Here is a 21,533-nt window from a genome sequence, read left to right as displayed (position 1 = left end):
TTGGTTTTGCATGAGATTTTAATACCTTGTGTAATCCATCTATTGTTACATATTGTTTCATTTTTATACTTTACAGGAAAACTGGATTCAAAAATATTTAGAAATGTTTTATGAAACTCGTTGAATTTACTGTTCATATCACTTTGACTGTATACTGATTCCCATGTTTCATTTTTAAGATTTATTTCAAAATCATTTAATGATTCCCTGTTTATATTTCTGAATCTCACTTTAGTTGGTTTTTTTGATGATGTGTTAATATTTATACTTAGGAGTTGAGCATCGTGATCCGAAAGACCATTAATTATTGGGGCTGTTTGAGATATACCTATTTTTTCTTTTCCGATGAATATGTTGTCTATTGCAGTAGCTGAATCCCCTTGTATTTTGGTCGGAAAGTTTACTGTGTAAATTAAATTGAAAGATATATACCTAAGTGCCTAAATAATCAGTATGTTCCCCATTATTCTCATGACACACAATAATAGGGAGTAATGGGACTTTGTGCCCAGCCTGTATACTTTATTCTTGAATCCTTGTGTATCAGCATTTTATTATGCTCTATAACAAAATTATCAAATATGGTGTGAACACTTGTATTAATTACTACAATATCTAAGTACGTTTTAATAACAAAATTAAGAAATGTGTGAACACTTGTATTACAATATTACAATATTTTTGTACGTTTTATAACAAAATTATGAAAAATGTGTTGTAAAGATTTGTATTAAAATGCAATATTACAATATTTAAGTAAGCTTTGTAACAAATCTATGAAATGTGGCGTGAACACTGAAAAAATGCATTAATCATTGCCTTAGATTGCACACACAATTTAATTAACATTTTAAATTCTACTCACACCTGGTTCTTCATGCATACAATCACATTCTTCATTCTCATTGTTTTCATTTTCAGTAATCTGATTTGTATTAATAACAAAATCATACAATTTCAATGAATCAACCTCTTTCCAATTGTCTCCGAATCTACTACTGAGTAGGTTTCGCAAATCAGATTTTTTGGCATCACTGATTGATCTCAAGGTATTGACTTTCGGAGGTACTTTGACATGGTCCATAAACATACCACGTTTCATCAGAGGGCACACGATTTAGATGGATCGTCACATTGGTATGTATTTTGAAAGTGATATACACTTTCCCATTCTTCTCTCATTTCTTTAGCATTATTCTCTTCATTTCTTTTATGCCACTGAGCTTATGAAATTGATTAGCGAAGAGCTTGAAATCCCTGGCATGCCAATCTGTGCCTAAAGATTTTACTGTCGCTACTATTTCGTATATCGTCTTATACTCCTCAGGATTAAGAATTTCTTTCTTTTTACGCAGAACCTTTTCTACTACCCCAAAGGCTCTGTCAGCTGGTAGAAAAGAATGGCTTCTTACCGGAAAAACTAACAGAATTTCAGAAACCTGAGGAGGGGCTTTTCTTTGAAGCCATAGACCAAGAGCATGTACAACATGCATGTTCTTATTTTGTCCACCACATCCATCAGCGAACAGCCTAATGCATTTGGGTGGAACTGTCGAAATTAAATTCACTGAGAAATGTAGTGACACAAGATGCCACTTCAATAGCCACCCGACCAGCTTGTGCTTCATTCCATGTAAAGAAATTTGGCTTCTGTAAAGCTTTATCAGTTACACAGAGAGCATAGAAAGCTAATTGTCTTGAATAATATGCTTCACCTATGCAGAGTTGCATTTGCTGTAAGTCGAAACAAAATGACTGTCTCATTAGGTTCTGTTCTCATAATTTTATGGAATGTTTTGGCACGAAGCCTATGTGCGCCTAAATCGGCCAGTAGCCTAGTCTTTTTCACTGTATCATCGCAGTTTCTTATTTGGAACAGCATGCGTGCACGATAACTGCATTCATCATTGAATTCTGTCCGAAAAACATTTGAAAAAACCATCTTTTTACTCTTAAGTCTGGTATTACACTTTCATTGTATATTTTGAAGAGCTTTGCAATATTTAAGTCGGAAGCCAAATAAAGTCTTTGACCTTTATTTCTGTTGTAATGTGATTCCCTTGCTCTTAATTTAGAGATAAATTGCAATACTGCCCCCTTCTTAGCTACATAATAGTGCTCTCTTTCGGTCACCACCTCTCCTCTCTCTGATTCCCTTACCACTATTAATAGATTTTGCTATTGTACATAGCCTGGACTGACCTAGACCAAATAGTTTTTGGAAAAATTTGGCGCACACTGGTCTCGAGTAGTCATCAACCTTGACCTAGAAATAGAGGTATGTAATGTCAATTTTTATTTTCTTCCATTTAATTTACTGACTGATATACTTTATGACAATAATAAAAATCATAACACAACGCAGAACTGCACGCATTGTATTCTTCACCTGACATAATTAGGAACATTAAATCCAGATGTTTGAGATGGGCAGGGCATGTAGCACGTATGGGCGAATTCAGAAATGTATATAGATTGTTAGTTGGGAGACCGGAGGGAAAAAGACCTTTAGGGAGGCCGAGACGTAGATGGGAGGATAATATTAAAATGGATTTGAGGGAGGTGGGATATGATGATAGAGACTGGATTAATCTTGCACAGGATAGGGACCGATGGCGGGTTTATGTGAGGGTGGCAATGAACCTTCGGGTTCCTTAAAAGCCATTTGTAAGTAAGTAATAAAAATCATTGCGTTTAGTCGGCGCATCCATCGAGACCAAATTTTATGACGGAAATATAGGCTAACAGTATTGTTATAATTTATTGTAAATGAAATACTATGGAATGGTAGTTGGAAAATATTAAACGAGAGTGAAACCTAAGCAATAACTACAAACTAAATGGTCAATGTTACTTATGTCCTGCCCACTATTGAGACATAGGCCAATTTTACATATATTTTGTATAACTTGTTGCTTCTTTGACAGGTTAGGTTTGGTTAGTTTAGGTTTTTGTTATAGCCTACTTGCATATACGATTATAGCGCAACATTGGCAGTGATAAAAGTGAAATATTCGTTCAGTGGGCGTTGGATACTCAATGTTTTTGCTCTCCAGATGACCTGTGAGATTTTGGTGACGTGACCTTATTCATGTGAGAGATCCATCTGTCCTGTTCCACTTTATTGGGAATAGTGGACACTATTCGTTTAGTTTTTGCCAAGAAATGAACTGGAATACTGCCACAGTTAAACCGTCCCTCTTTGTGATTAAAGGGAGGTGTGAATTCCATTAAATCTGGATCTTTGTTTCTGTATCTAAAGGAAATGGGTACAATTAACGCGCCTAGTTTCCAATTTGTTTCTAAAATACGCTGTGCCATTGACCTACTATATCTGCATTAATTTATCAAAATTAAGTTGCATATTGCTTTCAGTTAGCATTTAACCAATATTTAGAAAGGCTTTACTCACCTATTTTCAATGTCTAGCTCCCTTTTTGTCCTATTACATTTTATCTTCTTTCTACTCCCAACAGATTTCTCACTAAAAAGCACTGAACCATCCATGGTAGATACTAATTATGAACAGTGATAACAGCTCCTCAAAATGTTCTAAAACAGCAGGAAACGCAATAATGGCAGGAAGGTGCACTACGCTCGCCAACGGTGTTCATTTAAGATTTTAACTAATGGGAGTTGTACATAATACGATTTGATCCAACACATAATTTTCATCATAGAAAAAATGCGGGAAAGACTACGAATTGCTCCGATATGAGATCATGGTCTTAAAGAATACTGCCTCAGCTATGCAAAATCACTTCAAACTAAATTTCGACCGAGGATGTATTTAATACGATTTGAAACAACACTCCACATTTGACAAGTCATTTTACGCAAAATATTTAACTAATAATAATAATAATAATAATAATAATAATAATAATAATAATAATACAGTAACTAATTAGTTATTGCACCGCGGAGGACGAGAAAGACCCACGTGAGGGATGTATGTCACCAGACAACAAATGTGCTACTGTTTCCTACTTCAAACTACTTCACTTTATCAATTAAAATAAAACTCACCTGTATGTCGAAATGCAGACGTAAGCTTTTTGGTGCGTTTAAGTGCGTCTGCAATTTGATGAGTCTTCTCCCAGCTCTTTGGACTCGACACAATTCTTAATACTGGTACCATACCACGTTAATACTCTAAAGAAAGATCGTGTTTGTGAATTGCTCTTGCAATATTGTTCAAATCTGCCACGCCATTATAGTTCCACTCCACCTGTGTGTGTGTGATTAGCCTATATATAGCCTATATACTTATAGTGTATTAGCTCTCTTGTTCCATTTGCCCCCCCCCCTTTCTTTTTTGGCGCCGATTAGTAAACACGACCAGCAATAAAGCTTTTTGAAATAACTACTGTCACAAAGTCATTTATGTTCCTCATACCAACGAGGATTAAATTTTCTAGTGAAAGTTTTAGAACTTGCATTTGATTACCGGTACCATACACTTTCTTCAAAGCATAATTCCCGGTACCGGTATTGGATGTTGGTTTTCCAATGTTTTAACACACCACGTTTATCGTAGTCTTTAACGAACACATTAAATCAACCGTTGGATTCACTGTAATTTACAAAATAGCTATAGGCTACTTCATCTTACGAACAACCGCACACATTACTCGATAATAATTATAATCACAGAAATGCCAAGTGCTAACATGAATTATTACGCTACAACTGATGAACTGATGCCAAAATTTGAAATAGCACGCATGCCAACACATCTCTCTCCAAACAAGTGAAGAAAACTGAATAAATCCCAGTGTTATGTTGAGAACACAACCTGTAACTTGACACAAAAAATACGGCCAACATCGGCAACATCTAACGAGTCAGTTATGGTTCGGTTGCCATGACAACCAATTTAACTTTCTCATTCCCTTTCTGGTCGTACATATCGCTCTTGGATACGTTAGGTCTCACTCTTTGAAAACGCATCACAGCCTGCGGATGCTTGTCCAGTATCAAAACTGATCCTCTGAATTTTTTTATTGAAAATGAATTGTCGGTAGCTATGGGATCGCTATATTGGAACTATATATTTAATATGGTAGAATATTGGAGGCGGAACTTATCATTTACCCACGTAAAGTGAAGTGGGTAGGCATTGGATACATACATACATTCATTCATTTATTTTATTCCATAGATCTTACATGAGCAATGAAGCTTTAAGATGTGGAACATGTCAACATTTTACAATATTACAATTACAATTTTTACAAATTTTTATAGTTTCACAATTTAGTAATTTTCTACAATTTTTACAATTTTGTACAATTTTTTTACATTTTTTTACATTTTGGCGAGATGTAGTGAGATGAGATGAGGTCCGAGGATTCGCCAAAATATTACCCGGCATTTGCCTTTTCGGTGGGGGAAACCTCGGAAAAACCCAACCAGGTAATCAAATCAAAGGGGTTGATGCCAAGGACTCGCCATAGACCATCCGGCTTCAGTCCCACGGCTGGGGAAAACCTCCGAAGAAACCAAAGTCCAAAGGGGGATCCAACCCAAGCCCGGACGCAGCTCCGGATCAGCAGCCCAGCGAGTCTGTCGACTGAGCTACATTGATGGCTCTACTAAAAGTATACAATACATAGCCAATCAGATTATTAAATTTACAAACGCAAACGATCATTCATAAGTTGAGCTATATTATAATACAAAACAATTTAATTAAATTTAAGGCATAAACAATTCAACCAGTTGTGATATACAGAAATTGATAATACATATCATGCAAACTACTTCAAATTACAAACACAAACAATTTATCAGTAGAGCTATATAGATTACTATTCAATTTAAAGCATATGCAATTCATCGGCCAAAACTTTACAAATATATACAATACAAAGTAGCATACTTTCATTAAGCTATACAAATTTGTGCAATTAATATCAAGTAGATTAATTCAATTTATAATCATAAACAATTCATCAGTTGAGCTATACATATTACCATTCAATTTACAGTAGGTCTATATACAATTCATCAGTAGAGCTACACAGACTAGTAATCATTTTAAGAACATATACAATTCATCAGTCAAACTATACAAACATATAAAATCAAATTAGTTCAATTTACAAACTTATTTTCGTTAAGCTATACAATTCATATGAAGTAGATTAATTCAATTTATAAGCTTAAACAATTCATCAGTTGACCTATACAGTATACTATTCAATTTACAGTACATACAATTCATCAGTTATGCTAAACAAAAAATACAATACATAGTAAACAGATTAAGTCAATATAAAAACATATTTTAGTTGAGCTATATAAAATTGTACATGTCATTTAAGTAGAATAATTCAATTCACAAGCATAAACAATTCATCAATTGTGTAGAAGGTATGAGTATGTAGAAATTTGGTTAATTCTTTTCTGAACCTTTTCTCGTTGTTCTTCAAATCTTTAAGATAATTAGGCAGTGCATTGAAGACTGTTATACATGAATAGCGAATTCCTTTTTTAAAACAGCTTAGACTAACAGAGGGTAGATGAAGATCTGATTTATGTCTTGTATTAAAATGATGAATGTCTTGATTAGTACTGAATTTATCTTGGTTCTTAATATACAGCATCATTAGGGAAAGAATGTATTCACAAGGTAAAGTCAAGATTTCTAAGTTTCGGAAAATATTTTTACATGAAGCTTTCTTTTGTAAAACAAAAACGTGTTTAGCTTCAGACAAGTTACCCCAGAATATTAATCCATATTTCATTACAGAGTGAAAATATGTAAAGTATGACATTTTAAGTAAGTTTATATCACCAATAGTAGATAAGGATCTTAATGCATAACAGGCAGAGCTCAATTTACGAGTAATACATTCTATATGCGTTTTCCAGTTCAAGTGATAATCCAATTCTAAACCAAGAAACTTTGTGCTTATAGATTCTTTGAAATGAGTTCCATTTAATCGAATACTGTAGGAAACCTGAGAACTATTGTGTGTACTAAATTTGACTGCACTGGTTTTATCAACATTAAGTGCTAGTTTATTTGCATGGAACCATTCATTCATTAGATTCAGCACTGTATTAGAAGTGTTTATAAAATGATCGTATTGTTTGCTTGAAATAATTACACTTGTATCATCTGCAAATAAAATTACATGGGATGAATTGTTTATGGTCAAGGCTAAATCATTAATATAAACTAGAAACAACAATGGACCTAAAATTGACCCCTGCGGAACACCATGTTTAATATTTCTAAATTCTGAATAAGTAACTTTACATACATACATACATACATACATACCAGTGGCGTGCGCAACCTATTGCATTAGGGTAGGCTCTTCATGTTTGCATGCTACATAGGTATACAACTTACAATATCTCGAACATATTGATAATTTGATATAATTTTAGTGAGTTCTGACATCAAACCAGAGCAGCAGCCAGAAGGAGGGTAAGAAAACAGAAACTTCCGGAAACTAATGATAAAATAAATTGGTAATTAAATAAATCATACCTTATTTACTTAAAGGTGAACTCCATTCTGCATTCCTTTTTAGAAAACTCCTCAATGACATCGCTGTGGAATGTAGGGGATTTTCAGATTTCTTTCAGATTTTTCTTCTCAATGGACATCAAGGCTAAACTGCTTAATCTTTCTTGCCCTTGAATTGATCTTTGAAGTGATTTAATCCGCTTAAGGGCAGAAAATGACCTCTCAGCAGATGCAGATGTGCTTGGTATGGTCAAAACCAGTAGGGTCAATTTGTACAATTCGACAAATTCTGTGTGGAGTTGTTTTGATTTTAAATGTGTCACCAGTTCATGAGGGTATTTTCCACGAAACTCTTCCATTGAATATAGGACTGTCAATTCATTTTTTAGACGAACTGTATCACTGCACTGTGCTTTACATTCAGCGCATCCAGGGCGGAATTAGGAAAATTTAATTTATAAGACTGAAATTTGTTTGGATCAAGCAATGAAATAAATTCCAACTGAGGGAGATTTCCAAACCTATCTGTAATATGGTTTGTCACATTGTCTATTTTTTCAAAAAATATTCTCCTGTATTTTATGACATCATTTTCCAGGCATTTTCTTTTTCGCGGCACTTCTTCACATTCGACTTCATTACAAACATCACTCCATAATGCATCAAATCTGTATCTCTCATGTAGTTGTTGAGTATATTTTTAAAAAAGTCCACCAGCAATTTACGGTTCTCCTTTACAATATTGACTATTCTGGAAGAGAAATTTCATCTTGTGGGTGCATTTCTTGGAATTATTCTGTTGGAATATTCAGTAAGAGCATGCGCGCGTTTTGTAGACTTGGAGAAGAAGCTACTTAGTCCATTCAATGTCTGAAAAAAAGATCCGGCACTCCTTAATACTCATAGCTGACTGAGATAAGACTAGATTTAGGACATGACTGAAACAATGAACAAATAGAGCTCTAGGATAAATGTCTTGAACTGTGGTTTTAAGTCCATTTATTTCTCCAGCCATCTCTGCCGCACCGTCATATGTTTGACCAACTAATTTGTCTCTAATATCATAAGATCCCACTATGTCCATTACATGATTAAATAAACCATTACAGGATCTATCTGCACTCACATCAACGAAGGAAATAAACGTTTTTTGAACTTGTGCTGTCTGGTCATGGACATACCTGAGAGTGGTGGATAGTTGTGATTTGTTGCTTACATCGGATGTTTCATCTAAAATAATGCAACATGCTGGGCCATGGAAATGTCATTCCTAATAGATTCCATCAACATGCCACTGATAGCAGCTATCAGGTCATTCTGAATTCTGTTGATGTGCCCTTAAATGTTGTAGACGACTCTACATGTTCTCGAAGAGTAGTGTCGTAGCTGCTCAACAAATGTAAACATTCTATATAGTTGCCTTTGTTAAGTGAACTTCACTTTCGCCATGCCCTCTGAACGGCAGTACTTGCATGGCTAAGAAGCACGTTGTGTCGATTAGGCTTTTCATTATTTCTCTGTTCTTCTTCACCATTTCATTGTGACGTGCCACATCCGATTTCAATTGTTGATCAAGTTGGGTGTCAATACGAACGCTTCCAAAACAAGAAAGCTGAACAACCGAACGCAAATGACATTGCGATCGTTCGTGTTTGACAATGGCATTGCTGAGATTATTTAAATTATTATAACCCTCTTTGTTCCATACACTTTGTTCGTTACAAATTAACGGTTAGCACGTCTAGCCGCGAAACCAGGTGGCCCGGGTTCGATTCCCGGTCGGGACAAGTTACCTGGTTGAGGTTTTTTCCGGGGTTTTCCCTCAACCCAATATGAGCAAATGCTGGGTAACTTTCGGTGTTGGACCCCGGACTCATTTCACCGGCATTATCACCTTCATCTCATTCAGACGCTAAATAACCTAAGCTGTTGATAAAGCGTCGTAAAATAACCTACTAAAAAAATCGTTACAAATTAATAAGCATGGCCAGCAAAATAATGACTGCATCCTGTTAGCTAATTAGTTTTCACATATTGGTTCACATTGAAATAACGTAAATATTCTCTACTCTTTTCTTTATGTAAAAACTTAAAGTTCGGAAGCACCGGCACTGGTCTTCCCCCCACAGTTACAATTTCAACTTTTTCGTTCAATGATCTACAACCGAAAGTCCTTTTAAAAAGCTGTTCAATTATACAGTGATCTTCTGCCATATTACAACAATATCGCACTAGTTTTACCTCACTTTGTTTAAATAAACTCTATAACACACTCACTTTACCAATAGAAGTTCAAATAAACACTATAATACAGTAATTTCATCACCAAAAGCGCTTTCATTAGCGCCTACCAGCCTAACGTACTACGGCAATGGGCAAGACACGTAAATCAGGGCGCATGCGCCAGCTGTTCTAATGTACTGATTATGAAGGGAAACACTACGCTCACTGCAGGGCCAGGGAGGCTCAGCAAGCCGAGCTGCCCAACTCTCCAGTGACGAAAGATGACGCGAGAGCGAGCACACAGCGGACAATAATTGAAATGCGACGTACAGTACCAACCAAAAGGAAATGAAAATAGGATGCCAAGCCAAAATTAGTTAAGGACTCTGCAGACTTTCTTAAATTAACAGTATTACTTTTAAATACAAATTTAATAAATTTCTTCCTGTCTTTCTGGGTAGGCGCAGCAGACCTAGCGTACCCAGAATGCACGCCACTGGAGGAGACAAAGAGGAAGGCAGGAAATAGGAAAGACTGGAGAATGCTGGGTTTGCAGTGAAAGATCTGCCCTTGAGCAGAACACTGTGAATGAATGAATATTATGGCAAAGTACATATGACAATGGAGTTTTGTATAATGCATCTATATGGTAGTAATATGAAACCATTTAAATAGTTTAGAACATAACAAATATACATCTTGATTACACAACTTTTAACACTATATCACTTCGGAATATAATACATATTCCGAAATAACAAACATATTACATTTTCTTCCTGTGCATAACAAAAGAATTTCTCTTCTCATTCTTCTACAAATATTCGTTTTTCTGCACTCTTTACGTTTAATGGTTTGAAAACAGACATGCTGATCGCCAGTTACAATTACTTGTCTATGTAGGTCTACTCTCCCTCTGGAACTGCACCTGCAAAAGTATGATGTGAGCTGCTGCTTGTCGCATGAAATGCCATCTGCTGCACTATGGCAACTGACAAAACCTGGATATTCTCTCATTCTATAAAAATATTCTTGATAAAACAGTAGGCAGGTGTTGACGGAAATTTAAATTAAATAAATTTATGTTTTATTTAACGATGCTCGCAACTGCAGAGGTTATATCAGCGTCGCCAGATGTGCCGGAATTTTGTCCCGCAGGAGTTCTTTTACATTCCAGTAAATCTACTGACATGAGCCTGTCGCATTTAAGCACACTTAAATGCCATCAACCTGGCCCGGGATCGAACCCGCAACCAGCACTATACCAACTTGCCAACCAGGTCGACTGTTGACGGAGATGAAAGGAAGATTACCTAATGGTTGATGCTGATTTCAATGTTTATCTTGCGGTACTGTGTAAAAATAAATTGTGACTCTATCGGCCTACATTCTAAAATTTATGTTATTCTTGTTATAAGCACTCTTAAACATGTGAACAACCATGAAATTGGTTTTCGTACTGAAAACTATGCCAAATACATGATGTTATAAAATATGACAGATAATTTTAAAATTACGATGGAAAGGTATGATCTCATAACACTTAAATAATCCCCTCAACTAACCCACTAACATGTTTGTATCTCCGATAAAGAATAATTCGAGTGTTCTGTAGTTAACCATTTTATATTTCCTCAACCATTTTATTTGGAACTTCACAAATTGTACTACTTGAAATCATGGTTAAAGTTCAAATGTGTGCTTGTAATGAGATACCATGCTTAATGCTTTTCTTACAGGGATTACAATTTCACCAGACTCATAGTGACACTTTAAAATCTGGTACTGATACAAAAGTCTTAAGATACAATATATTTTAATTATATCCCCTAATTCGTTACCACCTTATTTTTAAACTGAACAATGTTAATAAATTTACTGTAGAGATTAAAAGTTTATTTAGTTTAGAATATTACCAAAGTTAATGTTACTGGTACCTGGTATCAATTTAGTTGTCTTATAATAATGTATTTTGCCCACACCTGTGGCATAACGGTTAGCATGTCTGACTGCAAAACCAGATGACCCGGGTTCGAATCCTGGTCTGGACAAGTTACCTGGTTGAGGTTTTTTCCGGGTTTTCCCTCCACCCAATAGGAGCAAATGCTGGGTAACCATCAGTGCTGGACCCCAACTCATTTCACCAGTATTATCACCTTCATTTCATTCAGATGCTGAACAACCTGAGATGTTGATATAGCGTCTTAAAATAACCCACTAAAATAAATTATGCATTTTATATTCATGTTTACTCCGGATATTGCTTGTTCGACTCTCTTTGCTACCGGTACTTATTTTGTATTGTCTTTTTCAATTGAGCACATGCTCATAGAATAGGGTTCCTATAGATCCTGTAAAATACGAGTCCCATTGTCTGCTCTTCAGGACATGTTTTTCTCCCACATTTAAAAATTGGTGAATGAAAAAACAAAGTAGGAATATCAACTGCTATTTTATTGTAAATATCAATCTCATTCACTTTCAGTGACATTGGAATTCGCTAATTTGGCAACACTAGTGATAACACTGAATGTTTACATTGTTCTTAAAGCAGTTCATACAATGAAGCAAACTGCTACCAGATCAAACATTGTTGAGACTTACTTGTTTCATGAGATCATAATTGTGAAAATTGTTCTGAATTCCAAAGAAGGTAGTGAATTGAAGGAAATTCTTAAATAAAAACATTTAGGTGACATCTGAGCGAATCTGTTCAAAAGAGTTGATGAAAAGCTTCCAATTTTAAAATGTGATAATTTCATTATGTATAGGTCTACTCCTGGTACAAATGCTAGTGTTGAAAGATTGTTCTTCTGCATGAACTCACTATGGACTGATGAAAAAAACAAGTTACATACTGAATAATTTCGAGGGAAAAATTGTTCCGGAGCCGGGTATCGAACCCGGGACCTTTGGTTTAACGTACCAACGCTCTACCACTGAGCTACTCGGGAACTCTAACCGACACCGATCCAATTTTTCCCTCTAAGTGGGCTGACAACCGTCAAGCAACCAACTTCGAGTGCACACTAACTCCGTGTGACTTAAATTGTGGCTTTCTGTTAACGAACAGTGACGTGTATTATGCAAATCAAGATTTCAGGTATAACTCCCTGTAAAGTTGATTTGAATAATTTCGAGGGAAAAATTGTTCCGGAGCCGGGTATCGAACCCGGGACCTTTGGTTTAACGTACCAACGCTCTATCACTGAGCTACTCGGGAACTCTAACCGACACCGATCCAATATAGGGATATAGAGGGAAAAATTGGATCGGTGTCGGTTAGAATTCCTGAGTAGCTCAGTGGTAGAGCGTTGGTACGTTAAACCAAAGGTCCCGGGTTCGATACCCGGCTCCGGAACAATTTTTCCCTCGAAATTATTCAAATCAACTTTACAGGGATTTATACCTGAAATCTTGATTTGCAAGTTACATACTGTATAAAGACAGTAAAATTAATGCTTACCGGTATTATGAAATCATTTTTTCAGTGAGAACTGTATTGTATTTCATGACTTACCGATAATGCTTCAAGACAAGCAGTTTTTACAAGAAATTCATTCTTCAGAAAAGTATTGTACACTGACTGATTTATAACAGTGTATTCTGAGGTGGACCTATTTTGTAAGGAGTATATTTTCAATACAGTTTGTTCAATTTATTCTTAAAATACTTAATTTTCAATAATACTGTATTCATTTTGAATCTTGCATACACTTCAGTATATAATTAATTGATTAGCTAGCGGACTTACTCGTGTTAATTATGTAAGATTTGTGCGGCTTACATCTGTTTCAGTGCTTCATGCACCATCTTCAGAGCCTACTAGATCTCGGCGTCATCTCGAACTTCTCTGCCTGTTATGTGGGTGTGTTTGATTGTTGAAAGGTGTTGAAGAGTGGAGTCAAATAGTGTGTGTGTACTGAAATTGATCTGTGTGTTGAGAATTTGATCGGGGTGTGTTTTAGTGTGTTTGTATATTTCGTACTGTTCTAGTGTGTTGAGTTTTTGGTTCTTGGGTTGTATGTATAGGATTTCCAGGTCCGCATTTTTGTTATTGTATGTATGGTTAGCATTGGTTATGTGATCAGCGTATGTAGATGTATTGTGTCCTCTGGTTATTGCTTTAATGTGTTCTTTGTAGCGTGTTTGGAATGATCTGCCTGTCTGTTCTATGTAGAACTTATCGCAACTATTACATGTGAGTTTGTATACACCTGTGTGGTCGTATTTATTTGTTTGTGTTTTTTGTGTGTTGAGATGTCTTTGTAGTGTGTTTTCTGTTCTGTATGTTATGTTGTATTTCTGCTTTCTGAATGAAGATGCGATCTTATGTGTGCAAAACACAACACAAACACAAGAACACAAGAAATACATCACACTAACATATGAAAACAAAAGCACACATAAGATCGCATCTTCATTCAGAAAGCAGAAATACAACATAACATACAGAACAGAAAACACACTACAAAGACATCTCAACACACAAAAAACACAAACAAATAAATACGACCACACAGGTGTATACAAACTCACATGTAATAGTTGCGATAAGTTCTACATAGGACAGACAGGCAGATCATTCCAAACACGCTACAAAGAACACATTAAAGCAGTAACCTGAGGACACAATACATCTACATACGCCGATCACATAACCAATGCTAACCATACATACAATAACATAAATTCGGACATGGAAATCCTACACATACAACCCAAGAACCAAAAACTCAACACACTAGAACAAGACGAAATATACAAACACACTAAAACACACCCCAATCAAATTCTCAACACACAGATCAATTTTAGTACACACACACTATTTGACTCAACTCCTCAACACCTTTCAACAATCAAACACACCCACATAACAGGCAGAGAAGTTCGAGATGACGCCGAGATCTAGTAGGCTCTGAAGATGGTGAGTGAAGCACTGAAACAGATGTAAGCCGCACAAATCTTACATAATTAACACGAGTAAGTCCGCTAGCTAATCAATTAAATACTGTATTGTTTTAATCTGTTCAAAGACAATATGGATAAGCATACAAAGAAAATATACATGAAAGTTTAAATTTTAGATCAGTGCTGAGTGTCCCTAATTTTTTTCTGATGCTTCTGGGAACCCTATCGTAGAGGTCTTCCTTACCTTCTTTGATTAAATTTTAGATCAGTGCTAAGTGTCCCTAATTTTTTCTGATGCTTCTGGGAACCCTATCTTAGAGACCTTCTTTGAGTAATAAAATAAAACAAAAGTATTACCTTCGAAACGCCATGATTCTGTATTTCATCAGTAATGGAAAACTTAAATTTATTACTATGTGGCTGAATCATTGATAAAATAAATAAAATTATATAATTTATCAAAATATGATCTCAACTTGTCGACTTTTGTTAAGAACCTTTATGAACAGTTTCAATGTAAAGTATCTTTCACAAAGCCCTTTATGTTCACAGGTTTGGATATAGACGATATTGCTGCCCAAGCACTGGTGTTTTTTTCTGCTGGCTTTGAAGTGGTTGCGGTACTGCTGAGTTTTGCATCAACCTTACTGGCTGTACATCAGGACGTGCAGGAGCGGGCAAGGGAGGAAATTGATGAAATTTTGGCAAAGTATGATGGGCAGGTTACCTACGAGGCAATTCAGAGCATGAAGCAGGTGGACAATGTGCTGTCAGGTGAGAATTGTTTTAAAAGAACATCTCTATAATTGCGAGCCATGTTGGAAAGAATAAAAAACACATGAAATGACCATGTTCATACCTGCTATAATTTCGAAATTATTTACTCACTTTGGACCAGTAATTTTTGTTGTAGCCATCATAATCACTGCCGAAACCACCACCACCACCACCACCACCACCACCACCACCACCACCACCACCAATCATCATCATCATCATCATCATCATCCAAAGATTCTTTTCCTGTCGTTTGCAAATTCCAGTGACCTCTGTCTTTGCACGTTTTCCCTTTCTCATTTTCTTTCCAATTTATTCCTTTAATCTCAGATAAAATAAGAAATGAAGCTGGGCTAGAAAGAGTGGATGAAAAAAGAATAAGCTAAAACTGATCAGGGAGAGAAAAAGGAATTGACTGGGTCATCCACTAAGAAGAAACTGCCTACTACTGAAGAATGCACTGGAAGGAATAATAATAATAATAATAATAATAATAATAATAATAATAATAATAATAATAATAATAATAATAATAATAATGGCTTTATTTAACCTGGCAGAGTTAAGGCTGTAAGGCTTTCTCTTACACTCAACCAGGATTAAAACTTGCTTACATAGTTGAACATACAACTAGATCGGAATTAAGTAATTACATACTGATACGATTTAGGTACATAATGAGATCAAAAGAGGTAGTTACATAAGAATTTACCTCATAAAATAAAAATAAACATAGTGGAATACATATTAATGTTGGTAGAATCAAATACGAATTACACAAAAACAGAAGCCGATAATTCAGTAAAAAATGTACACAGTAAAAATAAAAATAAACAGATTGGAATACATATTAGTATTAGATTACAAATAAGCAGGATTCAATAATTCAACCAGAACCCACAATTGAATAAAATGTACACAAAAAAAAGAGACTAATAATAAAAAAAAATAATAATAAAAAAGACAACACAGTGGGATACATATTGGTGTTAAGTGATAAATAAACACGATTTACATGATTACACAGTAAAAGTAAGAAACAAAAAATAAAAATAAATACAGTGGAATACATTGCATTAAATATTTGCAACATGTTAGGTCTGGCAACTCATCATAAGATATTTTTCTAATTTACATTTAAAAGAAATTAAAGTTCGGCAGCCCTTGATTTCAGGCGCCAGAGAATTCCAGTGACGAGAAGTAGCAACAGTGAAAGATGAAGAATAAAGAGATGATGTGTGGAGTAGTATTTCTAGCGTGTTATATTGTGACCGAGTACCTATTTAAGTTATGATAGCGAGAAAGATTGTGGAATCGGACAAATAAGTAAGAGGGAGCAGAGGTGTGCAAAATTCAGAATAAGAGAGAAAGGAAATGTAACTTTCTCCTCTCGTTTAACCTGAGCAACAATAATTTATCGAAAGAAGGCGAAATGTGATCATAGTAGCGGACATTACAAATGAAACGAACACATGCATTATGAACACGTTGCAATTTATGGGATAAATCCAGCCTGAGATCACTGAATAAAGCGTCACAATGGTGAACGGTGAACGGGAAAAAAGTTCGGAGCAGAAAAAGATGTCAGATAATAGACAACATTAAGATATGTGAATCATATGTCGAGACTGTGAGGAAGGAGGAAAAGAGGGAAGATTGGAGAATGCTGGATTTGCAGTAAAGGACTTGTCCTTGGGCAGGAAACTATGAATGAATGAATGAATGAATGACTTGTATCCACTTTTTTCTTTGCTGATGTTTCATTTTGAAATCCTTCCTTCTACATTCTTTCAACCTCTTCAAACCACTGTATTATTTTTTATTGTACAGTATTTGTGGTAGTACAAGTTTTTTTTTAGGTTGTCCCTTAATGTAGCATTTGTGATTCTACTCATTCTTTTGTTCTTATTTTAATTGCTGGGAATATACTTCAATCACATATTAATATTTAGAACTTAACTTACACGTATGCTAGATTAGGTTATAGTTTTAAGTACAGTAGTGTTTAACTACCATCCTATTGTATATGAACGTGGATAATCACCAGACATCGGATTCTAGGGCAAATGCCTATTTTGTTTCTTTACGAGAAAAGTAAAAATAATTATTAATATTTGTGTTTCATGGAAATTGAAAGGTATTCAAAGAGTTTTATAGTGCCCTAAAATGCCCTAAAACGGTTATTAGAGCCTAATTTGTTAATATTCGCCTAAAAATGCCTAACTCACTGTAAAGTTTCGCATTTTACTCTTACTTTTTATAATTTATACATGCATTCACTGCGAAATTTAAGGCATTTAAAAAGTGGAAAGTTTGCTTCACACCGGCCATGAAACCATTGATAAAGGAAACAAAATGTTTTGAATCTCACGACACTCGCAATAGATTTCACCGAATTTAACATGTTTGGAGGCATAAATGCCGACAAAGAACCGACCTTAGTTTTGAAGCAGGCAACAATCACAACATGTGCTGCTACCGATTCAGAGATATACTATACTATAAAAATGACTGTTTTCGGTCTGAAACCGATTAGCTGTACTGCCCTTCAGAGTGTCATAAAATCACAATTTTTGGAGAAAGAGTGTTTTTGAAATATTTATGAAAAGTCGTAAAACTGCGAATTAGTAGGGTAAACCGTTACAAAATATTTAAAAGAATGGCCCTCCTAGTGTTAACACTACCAGGAAATGCAACAATAAGTGGAACTTTGTATTTTTGTCCAATTGAATGTCAATAACAACGGTTCATTTGAATGCTCGTTAACAGTTGCTCTTTCCCTCACCTTATTTGTGTTGAGAAGTTTTGAGCGGTAGGACGTTTTCCTGTGAAGTTTAACGCGATAATGCCGAAAAATATAAGTGCAAAATCTACATTGATCCGGCAATGGCTAACAGAATATTCAGAATTCACTTATGATGGAAAAATAATATTCTGCAAGATTTGTAGCAAACAGGTACCGCTATGTAACAACAGTTGAAATATATAAATTCTATTAATTTTAATGAGTAGGCCTATAATATTTATACATTGACTGAGCTATCCTCAGGTATAATTCTTTTTAAGACCACTACACTTTAACCTTTTAAATTCCGATAGTTAAAGTATTTGCAGGTCATTAAAATTTTGATTGTTCGAACCCACTAACTTTGTGATAGAAAAACGGCAATACAACAATTAGGATTTTATTTTAATTCAGTTTACTTTACATTTTTAGATTTCGCAAGAAAAGAAGTGCCACCTAAAGCAGCATGTGCAAGGTGCGGCTCATAAGGCTAAAGCTCAGCAGAAAAATCAACTGCAACAAACTTTACTAACACAGCCTACTTCATCCAATCTCAGCAGCAATTTCTATGCTGATTTAACAGAAGGTTTGTTGCTGCTAACATTCCCTGGAATGCAATTGAAAATCCGGTTTTAAGACAGTTTTTACAAAAATACTGCAAACAAAATATCCCATCTGAGTCGACCCTAAGAAAAAATTACTTAGACAGAATATACAATAAAACTTTAGCTTCCATTCGGGAGGATATAGGTGATTCTTACATATGGGCCTCTGTGGATGAAACCTCAGATCCTATGAATAGGTATATAGCAAATATGGTAGTAGGAAAACTTAGTCCTGATGGACCTTCGATTCCACACCTCGTATGTGTTAAGGAACTTTCGAAAGTGAATAGCCAAGCCATTGCTTATTTTGTAAATAAAGGCCTACAGTCTTTATACTCAGGTAATACAGACGATTCTAAAGTTCTGTTGTTTTGTACTGATGCTGCCTCATACATGGTTGCTGCAGCTCCACTTCTTAAAACATTTTATCCTAACCTCACGCATGTAACCTGTCTAGCACATGGCCTTCACAGGGTTTCTGAAACAATCTGGAATGAATTTCCTCTTGTCAATTCGTTTATTTCTAACACAAAAAAATGTTTTTGTAAAACCCCATCCAGGATTTCAATATTCAGAGAGAACTTTCCAGATATCCCACTCCCACCTCAGCCGGTTGTTACACGATGTGGAACCTGGATTCAGTCAGTGGTGTATTTATTCTAAGTATTTTAAAGAAGTGGTCACAGTTATTGATAAATTACCTGAAACTGATAGTGCAGCGTGTGTGAAAGCAGTGAAAGATTGTCTGAATGACTCACGAGTGAAAAACGATATTGCCTACATAACATCAAACTTTTCTTTCATACCTGCAAGCATTGAACAATTAGAACGTGAAAAACAATCTCTTTGTAGCCAAATAGCAATAGTAAAGGAAACTCAAGTGAACATACATTCTGCTTTGGGCGAAACTGGGAAAAAAGTTAAAAATAAGTGGGACAACGTATTAAATAAGAATGTAGGATTTTCATTGTTGGAAAAAGTATCAAGAGTGATATCGGGGGAAAGTGTAAATGTTCCAGTAAGTATTGATGTTTCTATTGTACCTAATTTAAAATTTGCGCCTCTCACATCAGTTTCGGTTGAAAGAAGTTTTTCTGCTTTCAAAATGATTCTCAGTGACAAAACGCAAAGGTTAACTGTGGAGAATTTAGAAAAAATTCTGGTGGTGTACTGTGCAGATAATTATAATAAAGTCTGAGCATGGAACTGAATTTCAATAACTTAAAATGAGTAATCTTGATATCAATAATCATTATTTCATTAGTGTCAATATATTAAATTTGTGCAGCTCTGTTTATAAATATAATATAGTATTCTTTTTTAATGTTTAAACGTACTTTTTTGTGCGTATTTTAGTGTATAACTAAAAATTTCAGCGAAAGAAATAAGTATGATACCTTGATGTGCCTAAAATGCCTATTTTCATTAAAATAGAGCCTAATTTTACAAATTTTTAGCTTATTTTAGGCGCCTAAAACTGCAATTTTTAGTGCCTAAAAATCCGATGTCTAATAATCACATATATATTTTACTGATTGGGTGAGGGCAGTAATGAATATGACCAATGCTCTCATGGGGGCCATACAGCATGTGGAAACTTACAATTTTTTATGAATCATATGGAGAAGAACAAATTTTACCTATACAGACCCATACACTGTATGTGTGCCTAAGTACTGTACACGAAGATCTGTAGTGATCTTAGATCATCTCTTGCTGTTCCTAATATATTTTTTTTTATATTCATGAATGTAAGTGGTTTACCTTTACATCTCTGGAATCCAGAACAATATGGTAGGTAGATAAATAGGTAGATAGGTAAATTCGTTCCATAATATTCTTACATTTGCTTTATATCACAGAATAAAGAAGATGTCCAGTTCTTATGTTTAACATATAAAAATATAAATATGAAATATGTACAATGCAATATGTTTACCATTTAATAGCATTAAATATTTACACAGTACTGTGCAATGTCAAGAATTCATCTACAGAATAGAAAGTGTGAGATATTAAGTGATTTTGTAGTTTTACCTTAAATAATGCAGGATTTTGGCTATGATTCTTAATGTCTTCAAGAAGACTATTGAAAATTTTTATCACCATGTAAATTACTCCCCTTTGATAGCGTGATAAATTTGATGATAGGGTATGAAAATTGTTCTTTCTATGGGTATTTATACTATGAATGGCTGAGTTAGATGGCATATTTTCTTTTAGGTACTCTTTAATAAATTTTCTCTTATGTACCGGTACCTATATGTACTGATTTGTTAAGGTCCGAATCTCTAATTAAAAAAAAATGGTCTACACGATTCTCTAGCCTTTGCTCCAACTATTATTCTAATTACACTCTTTTTTGTAATAAGAATATATTTTTACTATCTGCAGAATTTCCCCAAAATATTATTCCGTAGGACATAATGGAATCAAAATAGGCAAAATATATTGTCTTTAAGATACTGCTGTTTAGAAATTGTTATAATGACCTAATTGCGAAGCATGCTGAGCTAAGTTTGGGGTTTATTTCTTTAATATGATTTTTCCAGTTTAATTTAGCCTATTATTATTAATATGCAAACCGGAACCAAGAAATTTGGTTGTTGATGTTTCTAGTAGGGCTATTGTTGATAGTTGTGTCTAATATTTCAGAGATTAAATTTGAAGTGGTTTTAAATTGAATTATGTTGGTTTTATTAATGTTTAATGCTAGTGTATTGGTTGTAAACAAGTCATAAAT

General features: G+C 34.9%; 1 protein-coding gene across 1 annotated transcript in view; it reads left to right on the top strand.

The window, feature by feature from the left end:
- Positions 1 to 21,533, top strand: part of LOC138705149 (cytochrome P450 9e2-like) — a 94,687-nt gene that overhangs the window by 66,304 nt on the left and 6,850 nt on the right. Inside the window, exon 5 of the mRNA XM_069833810.1 lies at positions 15,176 to 15,397. Within this exon, the coding sequence (XP_069689911.1) occupies positions 15,176 to 15,397 (222 nt within the window). The remainder of the gene's footprint in view (positions 1 to 15,175; positions 15,398 to 21,533) is intronic.

The sequence above is a fragment of the Periplaneta americana genome, chromosome 8 (genome assembly GCF_040183065.1).
Source record: "Periplaneta americana isolate PAMFEO1 chromosome 8, P.americana_PAMFEO1_priV1, whole genome shotgun sequence".
In the NCBI taxonomy this organism is placed as follows: Eukaryota; Metazoa; Arthropoda; class Insecta; order Blattodea; family Blattidae; genus Periplaneta; species Periplaneta americana.
This window is presented reverse-complemented; position numbering and strand designations above follow the sequence as displayed.